Source organism: Trichosurus vulpecula, chromosome 2 (genome assembly GCF_011100635.1).
Source record: "Trichosurus vulpecula isolate mTriVul1 chromosome 2, mTriVul1.pri, whole genome shotgun sequence".
Taxonomy (NCBI): Eukaryota; Metazoa; Chordata; class Mammalia; order Diprotodontia; family Phalangeridae; genus Trichosurus; species Trichosurus vulpecula.
This window is the reverse complement of record NC_050574.1, coordinates 221,813,298-221,840,993: the sequence shown is the minus strand read 5'-3', so window position 1 is coordinate 221,840,993 and position 27,696 is coordinate 221,813,298. Positions and strand designations below refer to the sequence as shown.

Sequence of the window (27,696 nt, the reverse complement as noted above, 5' to 3'; positions counted from 1 at the left end):
GAACTATGCCCAAAGGGCAGTTAAAATGTGCATACCTTTGACTCAGTAATACCACTTCTAGGGCTGTATCCCAAAGAGATCACACAAGTGGGAAAGGGACCTGTATGTACACAAATATTTATAGCTGCTCTTTTTGTGGTAGCAAAGAATCGGAAATCAAGGAGATGCCCATCAATTGGGGAATGACTAAACAAGTTGTGGTATATGAATGTAATGGAATACTATTGTGCTATAAGAAATGGGGAAGATACAGACTTCATAATAACCTGGAAAGACCTACATGATATGATGCTGAGAGGAGCAGAACCAGGAGAACATTGTACACAACCACAGACATATTGATTCTGTGATGACTAACTTTGATAGACTTGGCTCTTCTCAGCAATATAAGGTGCAAAGACAGTTCCAAAGGGCTCATGATAGAAAAGGCTATCTACATCCAGAGAAAGAACTGCGGAGTCTGAATGCAGATTGAGGCAAACCATTTGCTTTTTTTTTTCTTTTTTTTTTTTTGGTTTGGTTTCTTCTCTCTCATGATTCATTCCATTGGTTATAATTCTTCTTTACAACTTGACTATTGTGTAAATAAGTTTAATGCAAAGGTTTATATAGAATCTATATCAGACTACATGCCATCTTGGGGGCGGGGGCAAGGGAGGGAAGGGAAGAAAATTTGAAACTCAAGAACATGTAGAACTGAGTGTTGTAAACTAAAAACAAAAAATAAAATTTAAAAAAAAAGAACTGAGGCAAATAAAGTTAACTTGCTCAGGGTCACACAACTAGGAAGTCTCTGAGACTGGATTTGAACTGAGGTCTTCCTGATTCCAGGGCCAACACTCTATCCATTGCACCACCTAGCTGGCCAGGTGTGAACTCTCTCTCTCTTTCGAAATCTCTCTCTCTCTCTCTCTCTCTCTCTCTCTCTCTCTCTCTCTCTCTCTCTCTCTCTCTCTCTCTCTCTCTCTCTCTCTCTCTCTCTCTCTCTCTCTCGGCACTAGTAGGTGGGAGAAGAATGACTGGGAAAGACATCCTATAGAAGGTGGGATACAACCTGAGTCTTCAAGGAGACACCTTTTTAATACATATACCCCCCACCAAAAGTGTGTTGTGGTGGTCTCTGTAATACACTAATTTGAAGCCCCAGTGATCCCAACTCCTATTAACAATAAAATCCAAGATTATAATTGTTCTCCTTGCCATGTAGACTAATCACAAGAATTTGAAATAGGGACACCTGAATAAAATCTGCAGTTCGTGTCTCCAGTTCAAGCACTAAAAGTTCAACTAGCATAGGATCCCCTTCTCCTAGTATGTTTATTCTTTTATACATGGTCTGTGTATTCTGGTATCAGATACAACATGGACCAGAGGGCATTGGTTATAACATAGTAAAGTTTGTAACTTCATTCTTATTTATAGTTTTGTTTGAATTATATCTCACTATTGAAATATTAAAATCTACCTTATCAATTTTTAATTTTTATTGTATACTTAACAATTATCAACAAACATTTCAATATACAAAGATTATAATTTTTGTATAGTGGACTCCTGGATCATCTGAAGAAAGCCTTTGTTCTTAAGTGGACAGCAGAACTGTCCAGGAACCTCAAGGTTCATCTAGTACATACCCAGAAGCAGCCAACATCCAGATGAGACAGCTGGCCCAAGATTTCGGACGAGGGCGGAGTATACTGAACTAGTTTTTCTTTTCCTTTTCCTCCTCCCTTTTGTTATGTGCCCAACCAGCAGGGCCCTGATTCAAGCGTGTTGGCATTTTCTCCCTCTACATTCTTGGCCTCCCTCTCTTTTCTGCAAGCAACGACCAGGGACACACTTCCCCAATAGGGGAATAGGACCTCAAAGAACTGACTTCCTGGGATAAAAATGCTCCTCCTGGCCCAACTGGCCTCTCAGGGCATCTTGGCTTATACTTGCCTCTCTTTTATTGGCCAGAAGGGCAAGGGTTCTTTCAGACCCCCGCCCTTTTCCCAAAACGAAGAAATGTCAAGATATTAGGAGACACAACCTGTTTTCCAGAGCTAAGGCCTAGCAAGCAAACTGTGCCCTGAGCCTGGCATAACAACAATCCTTTGCGCTCTCCCTCTAGATGATCTCAGCCACAGCAAAATCCCAGAATTGTTTCATAAGACAAGCACCTGCTATAGATAGATAGATAGATAGATAGATAGATAGATAGATAGATAGATAGATAGATATAGATGTCTCAATGTTCAGGGCATGAAGCCCTGCTATGAATCAAACTTGTCACACACATTGTTGCTGTTACCCCTCATTGTCAGGGCTTACAGCTCACTTTTGAAGACATTGATAAAAGTATTGAGATTTGGCCGAACTAAAGCAGGTCCCCCCCACTGGGGTGGGGCTCCTGCACACATGTCCTTGGTTGCAAGCTGTTTCTCTCACTTTGAAATTGAACTTCTGTTTGATTCCTGACTCTCCTGTATCTAGTCTGCCCTGTTTGGCTGCAGCCACCCACAGGTCCAGTTGACAGCAAAAACCACTGTCCTGTTATGGTAAGAAATTTGTTCCACAGATTGGACTCCTCTTTTTACTCACAAACACAAACCAATCTTCATCTTCTTTATCCTTCCCTTTTTGCTTTCTTGATATATCTTTAAGCCCCAAAACAACCTATTCCTTTCCCCCCTTTTCCCTTGTGTTCCCTCAAGTCCATTACATTCTTCAGTAATCAAAATAATAGTTTTCTAATTCCTTCTATTGTGATTACATCCAGATAGTGACTAATCAAACAACGCTGTAAAGTTTCAATTTTATTAAGGTACTTAGCTTAAACATTCCAGTTTGTCTTGGAAGTTTTGTGCCTTAGCTGGTTTTGCATGTCAAAAATAATTTTAAGCTCCACACTTTAAATGTTTTGCTTTTTTAAATCAATCACCTTTTTTCCCCTACAGCTGGAAAGCTGACTTGAGGTATAACCCCATATCTATTACGTTTCTTTTCTCTGAACCCCTCTTTATGACAGACAAATTTTACTTTTCTAAGTGATGTTCGGCATACACAGGAGGAGACCACCCTAGACTTAGTTCATCAATATACACAGCAGAGAGGGGTGGTTCCTTGTCCCGAGAGAAAAAGGAGAGCAACTAATACCACCCCAATCCCTAAACCAAAACCCAACTGGCAAAGAGCTCAAACAAATAACTAAAACTTAAGGTGTCCTCTTCAGACAGCAATACCCCACTCCATCCCACTGTTCTTTGGTATAATGGTAAACTGGGGGTGGGGGGAGGGAATAAGATAAAACACAAGAGGGGAAAACTCGCAAACGGGCAACCTGGACACTCTAAAGAACCCTCCCTTAATTACTGGGATTGCCCTCTTAATTCAGGGTAAAGTTGGCATGGGACCAAAATGTACAGGGATAGGTGAGTGCTCAGTGGCCAAAGCAGGGTAAAATTTATTTGCAAGGCAAAAGAGCAAGGCCAAAATATGGCAGGGTGGGGGAGTGTGAGAAGTTGTGTTGTCAGTGGAGGTGTGCGGGCAAGGGAAGGCACGGACCCGAATACCAGATGAGGATTCGATGGTGCAAGGAGCCAGCACACACCCACACACCACGTGACCCAGAGAGGAAGGCCCCCGAAGCTGGCTGGAGAGGCCTGGGCTAGAGATGGGGGCTGGGCCTGGGAAGGGAGAGGTCGGGCCCGGGGCCCTCACTCCATCCTCGGGTCTTCAGGGCCCGCCTCGTCCTCCGGCTGCTCCCCGCGGCGGTCGTGCTTCTCGAAGCGCCGGCGCAGGCCCAGGGCCTCGTCCTGGGCAAGCCCCAGGCTCCTGCGGCAAGCCTCCAGCTCCAGCGTCAGCTTCCTGAGGTCCTTCCGCAGGGCCTGGTTCTCGCTCACCTGGGCGGCTACGCGCTGGCTCGCCCGGGCCTCGGCCTCCTGCAGCAGCCGCTCGCTCTCGTCCAGGTAGCGCTGGTCGGCCCCTTGCGCCCGCCTCCGAAAGGCCTCCCGGGAGGCCTGCAGCGAGGCCTGCTGCTTCTGCAGGGTGGCCAGGCGGCGCAGCAGCAGCGACAGCAGCAGCGCGAAGCCCGTGACGTGCATGTTCCGTTGCGCTCGGAAGAGCTTCGTCTGGTGGTGCTCCAGGGCCGCGGGGCAGGCCAGCAGGCTCGCCTTCTCCACGCTGTCAAACTTCCTGATCTCCCACATGGCGTCCAGGAAGAGCAGCACCAGAACAAGCAGCAGGATCCCGAAGAAGGGCCGCCCGTGGCTCACCAGCCCGAGCGCCAGGCGGGAGCTGAAGATCTTCTGCCACTTCTGCGGGGAGATGAAGGGGCTGCAGAGGAGCAGCACAGCCAGGACCTCGGCGTAGAAGAAGGTGGCCACGGCCATCCACTGGAGACTCATCCTGAGGCGCCGGCCGGGATCGCCCCAAGGGGAAGGGACACGTGGCCGGACCCTCGGCTGGGCTCTAAAGCAACGGCTCCCCGGGGGGGGGGGGGGGGGGGGGGGGGGGGGGGGGGGGGGGGGGGGGGGTCAGCCCCGAAGTGGATCAGGGAGGACACTCCAGCCTGCTCAGTCCTCCAAGCCCTCTATGATTTTGGAGGCCCCATTGGCCACCTGGGTCAGCATCCTAACTGGTACTTTTATTTATTATATTATGTCTATATTATATAGACATGTTATATATCCAGTACCTTTCACTAAATCCAACTACAATTTCATGTTTTTTCTTCTCTTTGGAGAAAAATCTTGTGAAAATCAAACCATCTTTAAAAGAAAAAAAGTGGTGCCTTTCTTCTTAAGTTTGTAGATGTTGAGCTGGAAGGGCCTTGAGGTACCTCGAATCATTTTAAAGATGAGGAAACTGAGAGGTTAAGTGGCTTCTTCCTGCCTAGGCTGAATGAACATCAACCTACCTAATACCTTTCACTAAATCCAGCTGCAGTTTGAGCTGGTTTTTCTTAGTTTTGGAGAAAAGTCTTGTGAAAATTAAATCAAATGTTTTGTTTTGTTTCCTGGATAAATGGTGCCTTTCCTCTTAAGATCAGAAGGAGCTGAAGGGACCATGGAAGCCACGGAGTTCAAACTCTTCATAGAAACCAAGACCCAGTATGTAACTTATTATTGGAATGTCATCCTCCCCCACTCCTTTTTTCTTTATTCTTAACTTTCCTCATCAATCTTAGCCCATTTTGAAATATGATCCTAAATTTCATTCTTTTACTTATCCTCATTACCTGCCCTTCCTGTGTCCTCTTCTCTTCTCCCTTGAAGTCCTCTTTCAATTATCTCATCTCCCATGGGTTCAATTATTATCACTATGTAAAAGACTCCCAGATTTACATATCCAGCCCTTATATCTCTACTACCCTGAGGTCTCACCAACTGCCTGCTTGGCCTTCTCCAAATCATCCTCTTTCTTTACTTTCCCTTGACCCTATATATAATTAGTTGCCAAGCATTGCCTTTTCTGTGTCCCCAACTTCTTTTGCATCCATTCCCTTTTCTTCATCCACACACTCAGCAACTGTGTGGGCAGAAATCTGGCTTTTGTTACCTATTGCCTAGATCAGGAGTGGGAAACCTATGGCCTTGAGGCTCCACATGGCCTTCTAGGTCCTTGAGTGGGACCTTTTGACTGCATCCAAGTTTTACAGAACAAATCCTTTTATTAAGGGGATTTTTTCTGTGAAGTTTGGATTCAGTCAAAGGGCTGAACTTGAGGACCTGGAGAGTCACATGTTACCTCGAGGCTGCAGGTTCTCCACCCCTGACCTAGATTGTTACAGAAGCTTTCTCTGTTAATTTTGCTCCCTAACTTCTTTCAAATTTCAGTTCACGGATTTTTTCCAATGGGAAACCTTTCCTGACTCTCTAGTTGTTCATGCTGTCTGCCTCCTCAAGATATATATATATATATATATATATATATATATATATATATATACACATACATATATACACACACACATATATACACATATATATGTATGTATGTATATATGTATATGTATATATGTGTGTGCATGTATACGTATATGTGTGTGTGTGTATATATATATAACTCTGTAGAATACAATAAAATTAAAGTTCATTAAAGTGCTGAATTATTCATACCCTTGGGAATATATTCCAATGAATTCAAAGTAAAAAAGAAAGCTGCCCTATTTACCAAATATCAATGGCATTTTTTGTGATAGCAAAGAACTGGAAACAAGTGGGTACTTATCATTTGGGGAATGGCTGAACAACTATGGTAAATGGACTTCATGGAATATTATTGTACTGTATAAGTGATTAGAAGCGTGAGAAACTCTAAGAAATATGGAGAACCTTAAGTGAAGTGGAGCAAAACCAAAAGAATAATATACACAATAAACATTAAGAAGAAGCCAAACCTTAAGTAATTATAATAATGAATCTTCATCCCACAACCCGTCTTTCTCCTCTGGGCAGATAGATGGGAAACTGTGGGATAGAGTGTTGCAAGTAATACCAGGCCCAGCCACTGCATTTATTTGTGTTCATTCATTCATTTTTACAAGAAAGGATCAATGCTAGGAATAGGGGAAAGCTATATCTGAAAACTGGTGATATAAAAACCAAAGGTTAACAATCTTTTTTAAAAAAAAATAAAAGAATGTAAGCTCCTTGAGGGCAGGAACAGATTAGTGAAGAAAATTATCCCTCAGCTGCTCTCCCAAGGAGTATGAATTTTCAAAGTCCTATAATAACAATTATATAACATTTAAAATGGTGTAAATATAGTAATAACAACAAGTATTTGCACCAATACTACCCTAAGGGATATAGAAGGCAACTAGAGTGTACAAAAGGCAGCATTGCATAATGGAAAAACTATTGGAGAGACTTGTGTTTGAATCCTATCTCTGGTGAATGCTACCTATGTATTTATGAGCTGATCACAACCTCTCTGAGCCTGTTTTCTTATTTATAAACTGGGGTTAATACTACCTGTAATGCCTACCTTGTCAGATTGTTATGCAGATCAATCAAGATAATAGGTATAAAGCACTTTGGAAATCTTGAATTTTAGTTATAGTTAGTTATATGCCTTCACAGTCTCCATAGCAGCTCATGAATTCACATCAGATTGCCTGGGATTGTCTTACTTTGCCATTGCCCTCCCACTTCCACACCCCCATGGCATGGACTTTGAGGAATCATCATCATCATCACCATCATCGTCATCATCATTTCATCTTTTTTCAGTGAGATTGAGATAGTAATTATCAATTTTGGGACAAGTCACCATCCTGCTCTCATTTCTTTCTATTCATTATTCTTCAGAGTATTGTATAAATGAATAAAAATAACTGCTCTTATAGTTCAATAAAAGCATTAGAGTGGTGTTTCTGGGAGCACCAATTGTTTAACTATCCTCCACGGTTTTGAGGCCAGTCTGTACTACTTGTATTTCTTTGATTCCTAGGAGCACTTATACCACACAAACGGGACTGATAACCCAACCAGTGGTGCTTCAAAGCCTTGGTCAGCTTTTCAAGATTCCTCTCTTATCTGTATAGCCATTGTAGCTGTGTTTAGGGTACATAAATCTCCTGTTGTATCTGGTATCACTTACCCTGGCTGGCATGCCTCTATTTTGCTATTGCACCTTTCAGGGCATGGTTGATGGGTTGAATTTTGACAGTAATTTTTGTTATCATCATTATTTTTATAGAATTAAATATTTAAATTTCCTTCCATTTTTAAGTTTTGGTACTATGTCTATGGTCTAGAAGAGGGATTCAATTTATGTAGCTCCAAAGGATCTTCAGAACTCTTAAGCACTTGGTGGAGATTATAGGGAGATAGGCCAGATCAGTCTAAGAAAGAATAATTATAATTGTCCAAAAACAGAATGCTAGAAACACCCCTATGGTTTAAGGAGAAAAATTATGAAAATGAATGAAAAGGTTGTAACAAATGGCCTCAGGTGGCCTATTTGAATTGACTTTCTGATTTTCCCCTTCAATATCTTTTTTTAAAGCCATATTTGGCAACATCTGGGTAGCTTCATAAACAAACCAGCTAAAAGGTTGTTTATTCATTCCATTTTGGATCATCTAGTCATTTCTCTCCCACAGAACAAAATGAGCCAGCCAGCATCTGCATGTTACAAAGCTTCCTGACTGAAAAGTACAAAAAAAGCTGATGTTCATCCGTGGACATGTGTTTTTATTTTTTTCAAGCCTAGCTATGAAAGGCCATTTAATCGGACACAATTCTAAGAAGGCTGAGAGTGTTTGAGTTCCACGTGCAGAAGTTTACAAAACACAGATGAGACTGATATTGTCTTTGCCCTGGTGCTTACTTATTTGTTATTTATTTATTCTGAGTTTTTAAGCTAATGAACAATTCCCCTTCCCTAACTTTAATGGTATTAACAGTTTACAAGAACTCTGTAGAAGTTCCCATCTTTCAACAGAGGATGGTGCCTTGTCAATTTTTATTGGTGTCCCCTCACTCTTGTTGAACAGTCTCAAGACACGGGGGGTTCATCTCAATCTAACTTTTACATTGTTACTTAGATTTTTCAAAAAGTATTTTGTAACCACACTTGATTAGGAGTAAACAGAAGCACTTTTAAAAGTTTTAAACTTCAGAGGCTTAATGCTAGGTTCCCTGGTTCTTCTCCAGTCTACTTCAGGGATAGATGCCAACTCAGGTGAAGTGCCACTTTGAAGAGTGGCAGCCTAGTGGAGTGAATAGAATTCACCTCACAAGCAGAAAATCAGGTTCAAGTCCCACCTTGGATACCTACTGTCCATGTAGCCCTGGTCAAGTTACTTAACCTCTCAATGTTCTTGGTATCCAAGACTTAAAGGTGCAGAATAGGTGTGGATCTTTATTGACAAAGGGAGGCAGCTTCGTAAGTGAAAAGAGGTTTGGGGTTCAAATCCTGCCTTTGACAAGCTACTTACTTTGGGGCAGTCATTTAACTTCCTGGGCCTCAGTTTTCTCAGCTGTAAAATTGAAGGGTAGGAAAGGTAGACCCTGGGATCCCTTTCAGCTCTAGGTCTAGATGATTCCCTCATCTGAGGTTCTTTATGTCCATGAAATTACAGAAAAGGAAAAAACATTATCTTGAATAGGATCTTAAAGCTATCGTGAGCAAGAGATCTGGAGTGGATCTTAGCGCCTATTGAATCTAACCGCATCCCTTTTCAGATTAGAAGACTGAGGCCCAAGGAGGTTGTGACTCGTCTGTAGTAAGCATCTGAGTCCCCTGCTTCCAAAGCCAATATTCTTTCCACTATACATCATTGCCTTGAAAAAATAAAATTTTTAATGGCCTCACTTTACTCTTTCCCCTCCATGCTTCCTCCCTATACCCCACAATTTTCTAACATTTAATGATAGCATTAAATGCTGCTCTTTTTTTCATTGGGAAACAGGATAATTTTACAAGAGCTGGGTCTAAGAAAGCAGTCGTGCAAATACTCTTTGGTCTAAATTTTTCTAGATTATGAGTTTTCCCGCATTTGTATTGTGATACCAAGCATTGCTTCTAGGAATACTGCCCAGGCTCCACCACTGCCAGGTACAACAGATTGAAGAGGTACTGGGGTCAGTGCCTTAGCAGAAGAACAGCCTGTACACTGTGAGATGCTTGGCATGCAAATTGGCCATCCCTGACAATACCAGAATCCACATCTTGGGTCCTTCTGTAAATGACTTCCTTGCATTTGACATTTCAGCTTGGCTGCCTCTCCATTCTCTACTCTTGACATTTTCTCTGGAGCAACCTGAATTCCTTATTCTTCCTGTGATTACCTTCCTTGTTTCTGGAGCTCCTTGGCACCTGTTCCTTATTCATGTTCTTTGTACTCCTTCTTGCTTGATTTTGACCCAATATCCCTCTCTACCCCAACACCCCTTCAGGACAGAATTCTCACGTCATAATTCTTTAAAAAAAAAAAAACAAACAAAACACCACGCCTTGTGTCTGGATCAGCCTAATGTTTCATAGTTTTGCCCTCACTAGATTGTCACAAGTCCAGAGTGACATATTTTCTAGGAGCATCATGACCTTTAATGCTTAACCAAAATTTAATAAAAACAAACACTTTAAAGGATCTGCCACATTATAAGAAACAAAACTGAAAACTCTTTCCCCCAAGGAATTTTTTTAAAACTTTTTTTTTACTCCGAACACAGCAAACACCAAGTAAGATGAGCATTTCCATGTATAAAACAATACAGAAAAAGAGGATTGCATATACAGCTTTGTCTATACCAGGTACAAGATGTTTCTTCCTCCAAAAATATGACAAATTCAAAATGTTATTTTCAAAGATATTCTGCTTCTCTATTTCATATTGACTTTTCTGTTTTCCTCCACACATTTAAAAAGGCTTCAAAGATCCACTTTTCTTTCTTCTCTTCTTTAAAAAAAAGAGTCAGTAACCTTTATAGATAATCCCCTTCTTCACCCAAGTATCCTCTTCCAAAATGAAAGGAAAACCAAAATCCTTATGCCAAATATGCAAATTCATGCAAAACAAATCTCCATATTAGCTGTGTCTGACACTATATCTTACTCTATACATTGAGTTCATCATCAGTGTCAGGAGGTGAATGGCATGCTTCATCAGTTCTCTGGAACCACAATTGGTCACTGAATTATTGAGTTATCTAGTCTTTCAAAGTCATTTTTCTTTACAATGTTGTAGCATAAATTGCTCTACACCTGGAGTTTTCCTTTCCCATAAAGCAGTAGCCCAGGACAGTACCCTAAGGTTCAGCAGCCTAAGAAAACCAACAGAGAAGCCTAGGGGCCCGGAAAGTGATAGATTGACAACCCCTGTTAAGGAGAATTTACTTTCACCTTGGACATGCCTCTACCCCTGAGCCTTCTCCGATTACTGAGTGACCAGAACCACCATTTCATGAATTGCACAGGCCATTCATACTTATTTCTCTTCTGCCTCCACTCCCCACTCTGTGGGCTTTTCCACCTCCTTGACAATAATCTTCTCACTTTGGAGATGCCTCTGCCTCTGAGCTCTCTCCTCTGACTAGTAAATACATAACTGGAACCATCACTTCACACCCGTGCTCATTGTTCTCTCAGATCAACTCCTATCTTTGGACCTTTCCACCTCCTTGCCAGGAGCCTGACCCCATGCTTTCCAGTTCCCTTTTTTATGTTGTCTTCTCCTATTAAATGGCATGCTCTTTGAGTGTAGGGAATATTGTTTTGCTTGTATTTATAGTCCTAATATTTAGCACAGTGAGTGTAATGTTTTTGTTGTTGAGTTATTTTTCAGTCATGTCCATCTCTTTGTCACCCCATTTGAGATTTTCTTGCCAAAGATACTGAAGTGATTTGCCATTTCCTTCTCTAGATCATTTTACAGATGAGAAAACTGAGGCAAACAGGGTTAAGTGACTTGCCCAGGGTCACACAGGTAATAAGTATCTGAGACCAGATTAGAACTCTTCAAAAGATGAGTCTTCCTGACTCCAGGCCCAGCACCTAGCTGCGTCACCTAGCTGCCCTCATGTAACATAGAAAATATTTAATAAATGCTCTATCATGTATCTATGTAGCTATGTATCTACCTATCCTGTCTCTGCTCACTTTACTCTGCATCAGCGCATACAGATTTTTCAGATGTCTGAAAATATCCCTTACATAATTTTTTACAATGTTATAATTTTCCATTGCATTAATATGCCGTAATTTGTAAAATTTTTAAAATTCTCTTCTCTTTTTCCCCCAGGTTGCAAAAAACAAAAACAAAAAACTCCACAACCCTTTTTGATGTCAACAAGTCAAGTAAATGAGTATTTAATTACCTACTATGTGCTATGGGTTCTGCTAAATGCCGGGGATTCAAAGAAAGGAAAAGCCTTTGAGAAGCTCACATCTTGGCATATTCAGTTTTAACATTTCTGACATTCTTTTTACAGGGCCATGCAACAATTTATAGTCCTCTTCTATTACCTGCCCTTGATTCCATCTTCTATACATGTCTTTCAATCTAAGAATAAGAAGTATAATTGGGACCAAGGGGCTCGGGTGCAATACTCACACTCTCTCCTTATGGGGCCGCTCTACTTTGAAGACATGTGGCCCAGACTATGTTTAGTCCTAGGACAGACTAACCTCTAATCATTGCAAAAGCTCAGTATAACCCACCAAGAAGGGGAAATAATCCTAAGGATTATGCCTCCTTGGCTAGTCCCCCCAATATATTTAATATTATTTTTATTCAATCAATTATTTTAAAAAATTTTATACCTGATGGGAACCTTAGAGGTAATTTAATCCAACCCCCTCAATTTACAAGTGAGAAAGCTGAAATGCAGAGAGGTTAACTAGCTCATTCAAGGTCTCATAATCAAATAATGGCAGAGATAAGACTGACCACTACCTTTGGTTCTAGCCTGGTTCCAGATACCATATGTACTTGGAATTACTACAGCTACATTTATGCCACAAATATTCTACAATTGAGATTTTTCCCTGATTCAGACATACCTACTTTCTGATGTGTATAATGAATATTTATGAGCCAATTCATTATTATAATATTGTTTCAAAAATTACAATGGAATGGGGGGGAGGTAGGAGATGAAAGTGAATTTGCCTGCTAGAGAAGTACTCTAAGAACCTACAACTAATTGCACATTTTGATTGTATTTTTAAACCATCTTGATATGTTGGGATGCTGACTGTTGTTCCTTTACTTATTCAAGTTTGCAGTTCAAGCCTCAAGATACTGCAGCTTTTTTTTCCCATCACAGATACTTGGCCTTCAATTCAAGAGGCAACTACCAGGTGGCCTTAGGCGTCTTGGTCTAGTGTTCCAAACTACAAGTCTAGGACACCTGCTTTCACCTCTATCAGGAAACAAACCTCTACTAGAGCTTTACAAATTTGGAACAAAAACTGATTTTAACTGGAGAAATGTAACAATATTTAAATACTCCAACAGCTCCAGGATGACTTGAAGCAGAGGGGAGCTCTTGTAGATCTGTTTGCCTGAGTCACCATAGGAGTGACAACCTGGCCATGATGGGCTGTGGTGCCCAGGGGCAGAGCTCTGTGAGCACCATTATGGAGGGAAGTGCTGCCCCCTTCCAATGGTAAGATGAGCTACACATTTGACAACACAAACTAAAAAAACCATTCAATCATTAAGAATTGATTATGTACCAGCTATGTGACAGGTACTTTTCTAGTCACTGGATTGGATATAAAGGCAAAAATGAAACAATTCCTGCTCTCAAGGAGCTTAATTAGCAGCAATCTAAGCCAACGATCCTATATCTTCCCAATGTGCCTAACTACAGAAACTCACTGAAAAGATGCATACCGGTGGACTATGATTAATCTAGATTCTTTTTTTGGCAGGGGAGGGGGAGTGGGAGTGGAATTTAAAGTATTCTTTCTCTCTTTTGAATCCTTACCTTGTTTCCCAGCTATGAGGTCTTTCCTGATTCCTCACCCGCTGCCCTGCTTTGTGAACCCAGATGTTGGTGCTCCCTGGTCTGGTGACTATGTATATATTACTTTGTTTAGACAGTTGGAGCCCTGTCTGTCAGATTCTTTCTTGGATACTCACTTCTTTCTGCTTATCTGTAATTAAAGTAAGATAGTTGACATCTTTGAAGCTGTCCTTCCTTTAGAAAAGCAGATCAAAGCATCTGTGCTAGCAGACCCTCCTGGGTGCGCTAGGGTGCTTGCTAATACAACTCAGTACCTAGCATAGTGCCTGGTACGTAGAAGACATTTTATAAAGGCTAGTTGGCTGAAATATATTTGTACATATTTGTGTAATAATGATGATAACAAACATTTATATCATGCTTTGAGGTTTGCAATGCACTTTTCATAGCTTTACAATAATACCCCACCCTACCAAAACAGTTCTCCCACATACTATTTGTTTTTCATTGATTCCTAAGATCCCTTTAACATGGGACAAAACACCTTTTTCACTCTACCATTAGAGATGAATATTAAGATGCCAATATATTTGGGAGGAAGAGGCACCGTGACAAGTCCTGGAATTGAATTCAAGAAGACCTTGTTCAAATCTTGCCTTTAACACTGGCTATGTGACACTGGACAAATCACTTATCCTACAACTTGTGTGCTACCTTAGGTAACTCCTAGGGATTTATCTACTAAGGTCATAGGTCACTGGGATCTGTGTTGATGGAGTGAATTCCTACAATGGAAATGGTGGTTGCTGTCCTTTGTCCTCAAAGAGGACCAAAATGAAATGGAAATAACCTGTGCCGACAAATTCACAGATCTTTCCAGCACAGGAAAAAAATGCAACACTTTTTCATACAGGTAAAAATAGTTTATATTAGATCTATTTGGTAAGACAAGATTTTCATAAGAGAAAAAGTGGTAGAATGTTAAGGGAAAGGGAGTGCATTGTCAGAAAAAGGACAAAAAGAAAGAAAAACCAGGTCCACTGATGACAAATTTTGCATATTCCACAATTTTAAATAAAACCAAGCTTATTAGCAGGTGACAGAGAAACACTACAACACCACATGCCCAAACCCTAAAGGTACTTTGTCATGCATTTCTGTGCTTCCCAAAGGGGAAGAAATGTACTTCTAAAAAGCAAGATACTTTATACCAGTAGGCCACTTCAGTCTAAATAACTTTGAGAGGCTTGCCCCCTGCTGGAATAATAAAATATTGCATGCCCATGTTTTACAAAACTATTAACCTAGGTGCTAATGCCATCCATGTTCTCTCTCTAATTCTAATTGTGTGTGTGTGTGTGTGTGTGTGTGTGTGTGTAAGAAAAGGCACTTGCTGAAATTTTTGCCTAAGCTTCCTCATTTCTGATTATTAGAACATATCATTCACACTAATAGTCTATGAAAAGAAAAGAACTTTGTTTTGCCATTTGCCATTTTCCTATTAATTTATGAATAGTCAATAATAATAAATACTCAAATAAGCATTTATTAATGCTTGTAGTCAGACTCAACTTGAGCAAATTGCCATAGAATAATCTAGTTGCCTTGCTATGCTCCAAATGTTCTGTAAATGCCCCTGAAATTGAACAAGGGGGTTTGTCAAGCAAAATGGTATAAACTGTTAAATAGAACTTTTTACCTGAGACTCTCTTAGGGATTTGTGAGTATTCTTCCCCACCCTCTTCCCCCATGGATTATGAAAAATTTCATGTAAATTAACCTTGAAATCTATCATCTCAAGGAAAGAAGCATTGGCAAAGGCAGTGATTTTTAATTTATTTCAGGCTATCTAAACATTATAATTTGTTTATTCTCTATACCCTTGTACACAGTCTTCATATGACTGTTCTATAACATCGGCTGTTTTAGATTACAACTCTGAAAGAATTAACTGAATCAGGAGAATAATCTCAACAATAAATGACAACATTATAAAGAAAAACAACTTTGAAAGGCTTAAGAAATTTTATCAGTGCCATGACCCACCTCCATTCCAGAGAACCAAAAAAGAAGTTTACTACTCTATTCGTCTCCTAACAGAGTGGTGATGAACTCAAGGTATGGAATAAGACATACATTTTTAGATTCAGACAATTTGGGAATCTGTTTTGCTTGATTATGTGTATTTGTTACAAGAGTAGTCCCACTTACTAAAGTTGAACTGTTTTGTTTACATTCCTACATGGAAAGATGATGTGTTTGATTCATGAGACCTCAGTATTAGGGTAGCTGAAGGGAATATGCATATATATGTATATATGTTTATGTAAATATATATGTTTATGTAAATATATATATGTTTATGTAAATATATATAAGTGAATGTGTATGTATGTATGTATATATGTATGTGTCGAGAGAGAGAGAGGGCACAGGGTGAGTTGAAGATGAAGGGAGGATATCTTAAAGAAATAAAATCAAATTAAGGGATGAGAGAGGAATATATTGAGAGAGGGAGAAAGGGAGAGAATGAGGTAAATTATCTTGCATAAAAGTGGCAAGAAAAAGCAGTTCTGTAGGAAGAGAAGAGAAGGCAGGTGAGGGGGAATGAGTGAATCTTGCTCTCATCAGATTTGACCTGAAGAGGGAATACCATACACACTCAATTGGGTATCTTACCACACGGGAAAGAAGGAGGAAGAAGATAAAAAAGTGGGGAAGATAGAAGGGAGGGCAGATGGGGGAGGAGGTAATCAAAAACAAACACTTTCAAAAAGGGACAGGGTCAAGGGAGAAAATTGGATAAAGGGGAATAGGTTAGGAAGGAGCAAAATACAGTGAGTCTTTCACAACATGAATATTGTGGAAGGGTTATACATAATGATATGCATGTGGCCTATATTGAATTGCTTGACTTCTTAGGGAGGGTGGGTGGGAAGGGAAGAGGGGAGAGAATTTGGAACTCAAAGTTTTAAAAACAGATTTTCAAAAACAAAAAAAAAAGTTTTTGCATGCAACTAGAAAATATGATACACAGGCAATGGGGCGTAGAAATGTATCTTGCCCTACAAGAAAGGAAGGGAAAAGGGGATGGGAGGGGAGTGGGGTGACAGAAGGGAGGGCTGACTGGGGAACAGGGTAACCAGAATATACACCATCTTGGAGTGGGGGGAGGGTAGAAATGGGGAGAAAATTTGTAATTCCACTCTTGTGAAAATCAATGCTGAAAACTAAATATATTAAATTAAATTTAAAAAAAAAAGAAGAGTAGTCCCAGGAAAAGAAAAGAAAAGAAAAGAAAAGAAAGAAAGAAAGAAAGAAAGAAAGAAAGAAAGAAAGGATCATTGGAGGAATTTTTTAGGTGTACAGAAGAGAACAGAAGGCCAGAAAGAATCACATATAAGTGGGCATCTTTGAAGTCATATATTGAATTTATACTACGGTAGAAAAGTAAGCTATACATTTTAGAAATTAAGTTTTGTGAACAATACTCTTTTTTAGTTCTAACTTATGTATATGGAAATGCCCGTTTTATTTGAGGTTTGTTAATATCACAATAAAAATAAATAATTTTTAAAAGAAAGATTCCAAGCCTGAGAAGAGCTGGGGCCCTGTCTAAGTCATTAAGTATAACCATGACTGGTATAGGTAAGTTCTTAGTAAATACTCCTTATAATGGTTAGAGGTAATTAAAGGGGGTTGAGAGAGAAAATAGTAACCCCTGCCCCCCTAGGCAGAGTAAATATTTGAGTCGTTGAACAAGTGGTCAGCTTTTTAATTTTGAGATTAGATGCAGCTGGTGTTGGAGTATATAATGCTCTGTGCTTGGAATTCGGAAGACTTGTATTCACAGATGGTGTCAGAGACCTACTAGCTGTGTGCTCCTGGACAAGTCGCTTAATCTCTGTCTCCTCAACTGTAAAATGAGGATAATACTAGTACCTATAGGGTTGTTGTGAGGATCAATTGAGATAATATTTCTAAAAGCCCTTAGCATGGTGTCTGACACAGTAGGTGCTATTTAAATGCTTATCCCCTATCCCCCAGGCTAGAGAAATGAAATAATGCTGCTATATTATTTCAGGAGATTATCTATCACAAATGTTGTTCACCTGGTAGATTGCTTATTCAAGGCTGCAAAGTAGCAAAAGTCAAAATCCTGTTGCATCTGCTCCCTCCTTCCTCCACTCCCAGATAACCAGGAGAATCAATGTGGCTTTTCTGCCTCAGATGGGGGGAAGCAGAGGGAAAGAATCAAGTCATTCTTTATTTTGTCTACTCTGTGACCCAACCTCACTGTATTTACTCAGTTACACTTTCCTGCATTTGCCAGTTTAGAAGTGGAATATTTGTCTGGCAGTAAAACCTAGTAGCTAAAGGGCGAGCATAGATTTGTTTACCCAAACTGTGCGCTAATTAATAATGCATACTTTAGAATATAACCTGTTAGCAACAGGTGAGTGGGTGGGGTGCAGCAGTACCTAGGTGGGCTACACAGCAGAGGTAAACTCTAAAGGCTCTGCCCACACCTGGATTATAGAAGAGAAAGTATTTGAACAAGGTTCCGGCTGAGATCAGTGCTGGCACACAGTTTTCAAAACTCAGTCCAGTCCATCTTTGTGAGGTCCATGATACAGGGTGTGGAGGAGTGGGAGTAAAGGACCAGGTAGGGTTCTTGAGGGCCTTGGCAGCTCAGCTGGGGCCTGGTCTTCCTCCTTCCTTCCATCAGTCATCCTTCTCTTTAATTCTGGATGTTGATTCTCTGGGAGAAGCAGCCAGGATACCCTGTAGCACACCTATGTGTATCTCCACCACACCCCCAGGTTTCTGAGCATGTATCCATGAGTTGGCCTTATACAGGACACATACTAGACACAGGAAATCATGGTAACAATAACACGGCCTGAAGACTTGACCTAGAGCCACACGTCTGATCCTCTACAAATGAGTGCTGTTCTTTGGTTTCTTGATCTATAAAAAGAGAGCCTAACTAGGTCCCTAATAACTTTAAATCTCACGATCTCATGAGTTAAAAGGATGGCATGAGTACTTTGAGCACCTAGAGGGCAGAAGATAGGAGATGTCAGGGAGGAGGAGAAAAGGGTAGAGGTGTGGAGAGAGAGGTGTAGGTGCCTCAAAGGCAAATTTTACTGACTTTCAATTTCTTTATAAATTTTGCATAAAATTTTCACCACCCCCTATTCCCCTCAGAAAGAATTCAACAGCCAGGCTACCATTTAATTGTAGCCAGGTCCCTTCTCTCCTCTTCCACAGTCCCCTTGTCTTGATTAAAGAGTTTAGGCATGAGACATAGAGACAAATCAGCCCAGGTGAGAGCTGGGTCCATTAGGGATGCTTCACAGAGACAGCTCAGAATGAGATTTGTGCTGCAAACAGAAAGTGTGTATAGGGCTATTGTATGCTATAAATAACTGTGTACATATCCAGGTTAGCGAAAATTATGGTAATTATGGGAGCAATGACCACCAGGTACCTTTCTTTATTTCTTAAAGGAATCTACAATGTCATCCATACAAGAACTCTCTAGTGGGGCAGATCTCAACCTGTCCATGACTGCCTATCATGTGTGACCCTTATCCATATCCTCATATGAATCCATCATGGGAATATGCACAATGTGCAAGGACTTTTCCACTTCTTCTGATGTTGCATGGATACCAAGAGAGCACATACATTATCTCTTTTTTATCTCTTACTCTCATGTTACCCACCTATCTTTTGTTTTGGTCATCCATATTTCTGGTGACATCCTTTAAGCCAGCATTTATCTGTTAATTTCTCATTTATAATATGTTACAGCTTCTCCATTGATCTTTTTGGTAATACTTAAATGTAATTCTTCATGATACTCCATGTCTTGATGGCATGCAACATCACTAGAAAGTCACTTTTCCTTCCTGGGAAGAGTTGACCAGTGTTAGACAACAGCTTATGATGTAGCAAGCACCGTTGGGTGTCATCAAAGATTCTTCTGAATTGCTTCATGTAACCATTTGTCTTGAGTAACTTTCCAGTGGTACTTCTAGGGCAACAGGGAAAATTTTTCCTCTAGAGTCTAATTTCATCACTGGGTGGTGTAGTTAGCCACTATCTTGATCCAGATCACAGGAAAACCCAGTCAACGGGCATTCTCATGTTCACCCTGGTATTTCTGCATTCTTCCCCATACTCATCCTATATCAGAACACACTTGGGCAAGCTTACCGAGCTCCCTATGATTCTCAGACAGCTATTGCCTCTATCCCTGACCCCATCTCTTTATGAGTAGCAGCTGCACACAACACTAGCCTAAGGGGGTGTGGACAGCTTGGACTTATCTAGTCATCATCTTTGCTATCTAAGCCACTAGCATAGGGAAAATTCCATTCTCCTTCTGATGTCTTGCAGTAAGGCAATGTAATCTTGTCGATGAAATGCATAAGACCAAAATACATAAAAAAATCACTTTCCCAGGCCCTGAACTACCCTGACAACCTATAAATTGTCTGCAAACCCAAGAGTTAAAAAAGACACAGTTCAGTGTTCTAAACCCAGGCCCTTTATCTGTCCCTCCTACCAGGAGTGAGCAGCCACTCCCAAGTACTGTTCAAGTCATATTTCACAAGGAACAAAGTCTAGTCAGATGAGAAAACTAGTGATTCAGGGCAATCCAACTATCGTTAAGTTCATAGATTTAGAGCTGGAAGTAACCTTGGAGAACATATAGTCCCAGGACTCTTAACTTTTTATTGTGTCATGGATCCCTTTGGCAGTCTGGTAAAGTCTGTAGACTCCCCACAAAGTTTTTAAATAATTGAAGGAAATGATAAATTTTAATTAAAAGTGAGTGAAAATAAAGATATATGTGTATATATGTATGTATGTATATATATATATATATATATATATATATATATATATATATATATATATATATATATATATATATATATATATATTCCCCATCCAAGTTCACAAATCCCTGAAATCTATACATAAATCCCTTGTGGATCCATGGACTCCAGGTTAAGACCCCCCTACCTAACTTAACCCATCATCTAAATAACTGATACCCCGCAGGGCTCATGATTCAGCCTTCAAGTAACAGAACTGGGATGCAAAACCAACTCAAATGACTGCAAATCCAGTATTCCTTCCAATGCATCATGCTCCCTCTCTGACAAATTTTCATAAAGTAAAGTAGTATGGTAGGTATTGTATCATTGCACTTGTGTAAAGGTCTGTTCCTATAACTGATACATTGGTTAGAATGGAGGAAAGGAGGAAGGAGATCAATGTTGGGACACAGATGCCTAAATCAAAGGATATAGGCACTGCCATGGAAGAACTCAGTCCCTACCGCCATCTTTTACCCTCCCCTCTTCTTCCTTCCTCTGCGTTCTTTCATGTCTCAGTAGCACCAGCCACCTTTGCTACCCTGTCTCTCATTTCTATCTCCAGCTGTTCTGCTTCTTGCGAAGTGTTGACTTAATGGGTGTGCCTGCTCCCAGAAGCTTCATGAGTGGGATCAACTTAAGTCATCAAGTGAGACAAGGAGCCTATACTCATCAACTTGGAAGTAAACGATGCCTTCTATAACACTAAACACATGGAATCCATGGCCTTTATCCCTCTCTCCACTCCAGCAATCTCTGTTGCAGAGCTATACGCAGAGGCATTTTTTTCTTTTTTAAAAAATAAATTGTGTTGATATTTTTGTGGTAATGTCACCTATGTTTATCTCCAGATGCATATACATTCTCTTTCTGTCTACCAGAATCAACACCTGAGTTTGAATTCAGCTTCAGACCCTCACTAGCTGTATCACCCTGGGCAAGTAACAACTCTGTTTGCCTCAATTTCCTCATCTATACATTGAGGATAAGAGGACAGCTACCTTCCTTCCCACCCCCACCCCAGGGGTTGTTATGAGAATAAAATGAGATAACATTTGTCAAGTGCTTTGCAAACTTTAAAGTGCTATATAAATGCTGGCTATCATTAGAGAATGGAGAATATCACGGAGAATAAAATAAGAGTTGGGGAAAAACCATTCAGCAAAACTGAACACATGTTTTCCAGTGTAAAGCTATTATTCTTAGTTGATTTTGAATGTTTCTCAGGATATAAACTCTATAGAACTTTGTCTAACATTATTCAGTTAATGTGGCACAGGCATTAAATTACCACATCCCATCTACCCTTTCTCTAATCCAGTAGAATGTAAGCTACTTGAAGGGAGGGATTGTCTCACATCTGTACTTGTGTCGCTCCCCTCTAGCACTGCATCTGGCACATGGTAGACACTCAGGGGAGACCTGCTGATTAATTTCACACTCCTTCCGGTTGCTTGTCTTCTTGTGGTGTAATGGGCAGAATGCTGGACCTGAACCGGAAAGACTTGGATTTAAATCCCTCCTCAGGCATTCTCTGGCTGTGGGAACAGAGAAGCTTTGGTCATCTGATCATTTAACTAATGAGGCTGGAGGTTAGGTGAGGTGACTATTAAGGTCACTTCCAGATCTAGATTTATGATCCATTAATCCTTCCCAACACTGTATTTTTGGAGGCAGGAAAAAGTTAAGAGTCCTGGACCTAAAGTCAATAAGACTTGAGTTCAAATCCAGCCTCAGATACTAATGTGACCCTAGGTAAATCACCTATGTCTGCTTCTGGGGCCTTACCCAATGGGGATGATAATGATGCCTAACTCCTAGGGCTGTTGAGGAGATAAAATGAGATATTTGTAAAGCACTTTGCAAACCTTAAAATTCTGTGTAAATATTGTTATTATTATTCTCATCTATTGATTGGAGATAAGAACACCTACAGTACCATAGGATTGTTGTGAGGAGGAGTAGATAGAGGAGCTGCCTCAGAGTCCCAAAGAGTTGGGTTCAAGTCTCACCTCTGATGTGTACCAGCTGCATGACCCCAGACAAATCCCTTAACCTTCCAGTGTCCTGTGGAGTTCTCTAAGAATAAATTGCAAAGCAGTTTTTGATCTGCATTGGAAAGGAGAGTTTCTTCATCAGGAGTTTCCTATATGCCAATGGAATCATTCCTGGTCTCCCCACTTAATTTTAGGATTCTTGCAGACATGTGGCACATCAACCATGATTGAACTTTTATATTATTTATTTTATTTTTAATTTAATTTTATTTCTTTTAATTAATTTAATAATAAAACAAGCATTTCTATAACATAGTATAACAAAAAAAGATGATTGCACATGAAACTGAAAATCTGTTATGTGCAACTTGCTATTCCTTTTAAATTTATAATAAAGTTATCCCGTAAATCTCTTTTTTTTCTTCCCTCCCTCCTGACTTAGAAAAGGTTACCATTAGACATAAATATGTATGTGTGTATGTATATATGTATATATACACACATATGTAAAACCATTCTATACATACTTCTGTTTATCAGTTCTTTCTCTGCATGCAGCTGGCTGCTTCCTTCATATGTCCTTTGTAGTTAATTTGGGTACCTATTGAATTTAACCAGTATCTCTGGTTTCTGTATGCATAAATTCCCTGAAAAGTCTTTTCTCTGCTCCAAGCACTGGCACCTTGCTAAGTGCTCATGAGCTAAGCTTCTAATCCTCACCAGCACGCTTCCTTGAGTTCCTTGAGTCGCCCAGCCCTCAGTGTCTTTAAAAATTCCCAGTATTCTTTCTAATTCTCCCCCAGTGTCACCAACTTACAGGAGTTGTATAGTTCTATCATCTACCTGACACATTAGCATGTTAAAAAGCTTGATTCAGTTCACACAAACTGTTCAAGTATGATCTTTTCCCTTGGAGCATTAACATTCTTACCATTCGTATTTCCATTTTATAACAGTTACCTCACCAGTCTGAAGTCCCCAATCAATTCAGTTATTTTTACAGAGGGATTGCTGCCAAGCGCTGAGTGACTCAAGAACCTTGGAGTTTAATCCTGCTCTTCCAAACACCATATTTTACCATTTGCCTCATGAATCAAGTTGTGAAACTCAATGAAGTCATCTAGTCTGCTTGACTCCACCTCCAACTTCAAGCAGGATAACAGTGAGATTCCTTTAGACAGACGAAAATTAATCTTATTTTTAAAAGCCTCCAGCTGAGAATAAGGACTAGAGCTGTACTTGGAGAGATCTGAGTCTAAATCGTGCCTCAACAATTTTACTAGCTGTGTGACCATGGAAGAACCAAGGTACCTCTGACAGCCTCAGTTTCTTTATCTGTAAATAAGGGGAAAATACCTATACTATTTACCTCTCAAGGCTATAGTCAGGAAGCAAGGAGATAATGTATGCACAGTGTTCTGTAAACCTTGAGATGCTATTTAAATGTAAAGTATTATTGTTATTTATCTGATAAATGATGAATGTTCAGTTGTTGTTCGGTCATGCCCACTTTTTTTGTGATCCCATCTGGGGTTTTCTTGGCAAAGATATAGGAGTGGTTTGCCATTTCCTTCTCCAGCTCATTTTACAGCTGAGAAAACTGAGGCAAGCAGGATTAAGTGACTTGCCCAGGGTCACACAGCTAGTAAGTGTCTGAGGCCAGATTTGAACTCAGGAAGATGAGTTTTTCTGACTCCAGGTCAGGGGTTCTAACCATTGTGCCACCTAGAGGCCCATAGCTAACATTTATCTGAGGCTCTTTGCATATTTAACAATGCATACTGGCAAATTGTGAGAATCAGGAGGGCAAAGCTCTTAGTCATTTTACTTCCTGACACTTTTGTGGGCTTGAGGAGTGACCTTCTCTCTAGTCACTCCTTCTATCCTCCTGTCCCTTTTCTGGGAGAGTAGTTTCCTTTCAAACCAACCATACAGCAAGGAAAGAGAAATGTTGGATGTTTGACTTGCTGACAACCAGCTAGTTTCCTGCAATGTTACTGACTCACTTGCTGCCCAGAGATGGTAGATGTATTCTTTCTACTCTGGGAAGTCGTTAAAATAAATCAATAAAGTAAACTTGAAGCATTAAAAAAATCACTCACAACCAATAATTCTCTCTCTCCTTTGAATGTGAGCCCCTAGCCAGAAATCTCACTCTGGCAAATACAATACTTTTACATCTCTATCCCCTCCAGGGTGTTGCATCAAGCAATAAAATAATATTAACTTTATATAAAGGCAAAAATGGGTTATATGAATTTGCAAGTTATCTGCTTAGCGATATAAAGTGAACAGAAAAGTCAATGAAATGAGAGAAACTGAGACAGACAGAGAGAAGAGAGAGATAGAAAGTGAGACAGAGAGACAGAGAATAGAGCCAAGGACAGAACTTCGCGGGGGGGGGGGGGGGGGGGGGGATCAACATTTGGTAGGTGGGAAATGGATTACAATTCACTAAAGGAGACTGATAAAGAATATTGCACCATCTAGAAGAACACCAAGAAAGAGTAATGTCACCGAATCCAAGAGATTAAAAAGGTACAAAGCAAAGTGACATGTGAGATTTGAGGGAGAATGTTATTACTGCCAGGGAAGAATCAAATAATGCCTCTTGGAAAAGCTGCCATTTGAGGCTTTGAAGGATAGGTGGTAATTCCACAAGTTTGGTGGAGGAAGAGGTACATCACTATGAGAATAAGGAACAGTATAACAGAGGCACAGTTGCAGAAAAACATCCCTTTCCTCAGAATTGATTAAGATGGAGCCTATTGCTTATAGCTTTCTGTGACTTATTTTATCCAGATTTTTCCCAGACATCCCTTCTACTTAATGCCCTCTACCTATTGCATACAAAACTATGAAGTTGTACTAAGGAAGCTGTGTCTTGGTGCTTACAGACTTTTCCCCATAAATAATTGCCAGATGCCTTTAAGGCAGGGAGTATGTGAACTCCTCAGGTGGGTAAAACAGGGCAACAGGTGTCACTGGGCATGGACCTCAAGCATTCAAGTGAAAGAGTCCAAGAAACATAGAGCAATAGGAAGGTTACAAACAAGGTGATTATCTTTCCACTACACCATCACACCCCTAAGCCCCATGTTTGAGTGAGTAGTATGAAAGTGAGCCAGACCTTGACATGTGCAGTGAAGTCAAAAAGTTCCTGTCTAGCTGAACTGAAAAATAAGTTATGTGTAGGGACAGTGGGGTGACAGGTAAGATGTTTGCAATTGTGTGTGAGCAATGGGGAAAAATTCAGATGCAAGGCAGGGTAGACTGTTGTGAGTGATTGACACCTCCTTCTCCATGTGTGGTTGCTGTGGAATTGGAAGATTTATATTAAGCATCTGAGCTTTTTCCCATAATGTAAATGGGACCCAGAAGGAGTGAGGCTTCAAGAACAGGTGCAAGGGTAATTGAGAAGGCTGAGTTTATGAGATGCACATGTCTATACCTTGCATTTTATTGGTCTTTTATCCAATTAAACTACTTACTAAAGGTAATGATCCTATGTTCTGAAGCTTTTGACTGACAAAACATTATTAAAAGAAGCAATGGGGGCAGCTAGGTGGAAATCAAGCCAGAGAATGAATAAGTCATATACCTAGACTAGAAAGATAAGAGAGGACTTTGGGACAGTGAAGTGGCAGTGAGGAGTAGAGAATAGAGTTGGTCCTGACTACTGATAGAGAACCACACAGACACAGCTACCACTCATCCCTAAAATTCTATCTAGAAGACACCTATAAGCATGGGAGTTCAATGCTTCATACCACTGTTCCACAGAATTAACAGTTATTTTGCCTATTTTAGCTTGTATCACACACAAACACACATGCACACACAGACATATTCCAAGAAGTACAATAGAAAGAGTTCTGGCATTGGAATCAGAGGCCCCGGGTCCATCCTCTGTCACTTACAACTTGTGTGACTCTGAGACCTCTCTGAGCCTCAGTTCCCTCACCTATAAAATAAGTAATTGCAAAGATGTTCCCTAGGGTTCCTTCTAGGTCTAAATCTGTGAACCTATGAACAAATATGAATACTTATTCACCCAAGTAAGCAACAGTGATCAGTGATTAAAAAACAACAATACTGAAGCAACAGCTGTTTGAGAAGATAATTCCATCAGGAGCAACATTTTGAGTTGTCAATGCAGGCTAATGGGGATGAGGGGTGGGAAATGTTCTTCACTGAGAAGTAAATATACCTCGGCTGTCTCAATACTTAATACTCACAAAACAATCCACCAAACTCCCCAAAATAAAGAAAAAAATTTTAGTCAAGGATCATTGGTAGGTTGCTAATCAGCCTAACAGTTCAGCTCAATACAATATATGAGTAGGAATTATTCAATCTTTGATTCTGCCCCTACCTATTTGCAATGTTGTCTTCCTCTTCCTAGCTTTTGTATCAACCAAAAGTGCAAATGATCATTATATTTAATATACAATTTAAATGGATTAGATAATAGGATAATTAATTACAAACAGCCCTGACAAATGCAAGCAACATCTCCCTTCCCCATAGTCCCCACCCTGTCCCATGAAGCCTTATTCCCTGCAGGAAAAAGAGAAGAGGTGCTTAGTGTGCTTAGTGCCAAACTCCAGACTCTCTCACCTACTGCCTTTACGATGTAGTTCTCTAACTGTTCCATGATTGACTCAGCTACATGGGTACTCTCATCCTAGCTACAAATTTGAAGGTCTAGTTCATCTCTGTACTTGTTCAGGTATAGGAATGATTAGTTGCTGCTCTGCTCTGCTCTGGGGGAAAAATCATTCCCAAGCCTGCAACCTTACCAATATCCCATCCCCTTTTTCTTCAGCCTTCACCTTCAAAGTCCATGATCAGTAATATTATTCAGTTGTCCTATGTAAGCTTTTGGGATGTCACTTTCAGGAATCATGTATTCCCTATTCCAGAAGCTTTCTGAGAAAGCTGGCCTGTGGGAAATGTACAAGGTATGATAAAGTAATGACACTGATTTGTAAGAACGAGCATACAATGAATGCTGTCTCAATCATTCTGAAAAGTTATGATCATATTCCAGTGATGCTACTGTTACTCAAAATACTTTTTGAAATTGACTTGAGAGGCACTTAATGGAAGCAGTTTCATTATTTTATTGCTTCTAACTTGTTTTTTTTTACCAAAAAGCTATTATCCAACTTGTTATTATTACCCAGAATTGACTCCAAATGATTTGTCCCTGCTTCCAAAATTCAAGTTTACCCACAAAGAATGAAAAGTCATCACTCTGAGGGACATTTAAGAAGGGGAATTGACACAGACTCTACAGACACTTCACAAGGAAAGTTCAAAAACATTTGAGTCTGAAATAAGTGAATGACATTCCAAGGAGACTTCTTTGGTGACAATAACAGTGTTTCTAGC

At 40.2% G+C, this 27,696-nt stretch overlaps 1 protein-coding gene across 1 annotated transcript; it reads right to left on the bottom strand.

Annotated features, from left to right (window-relative positions):
* Positions 1 to 516: 516 nt before the first annotated feature.
* LOC118836087 (B-cell receptor-associated protein 31-like) lies at positions 517 to 4,469 on the bottom strand. Its single transcript, XM_036743441.1, has one exon. It carries the CDS (start codon positions 4,386 to 4,388, stop codon positions 3,699 to 3,701), a length of 690 nt encoding a protein of 229 aa, XP_036599336.1. The 5' UTR covers positions 4,389 to 4,469; the 3' UTR covers positions 517 to 3,698.
* Positions 4,470 to 27,696: the final 23,227 nt, after the last annotated feature.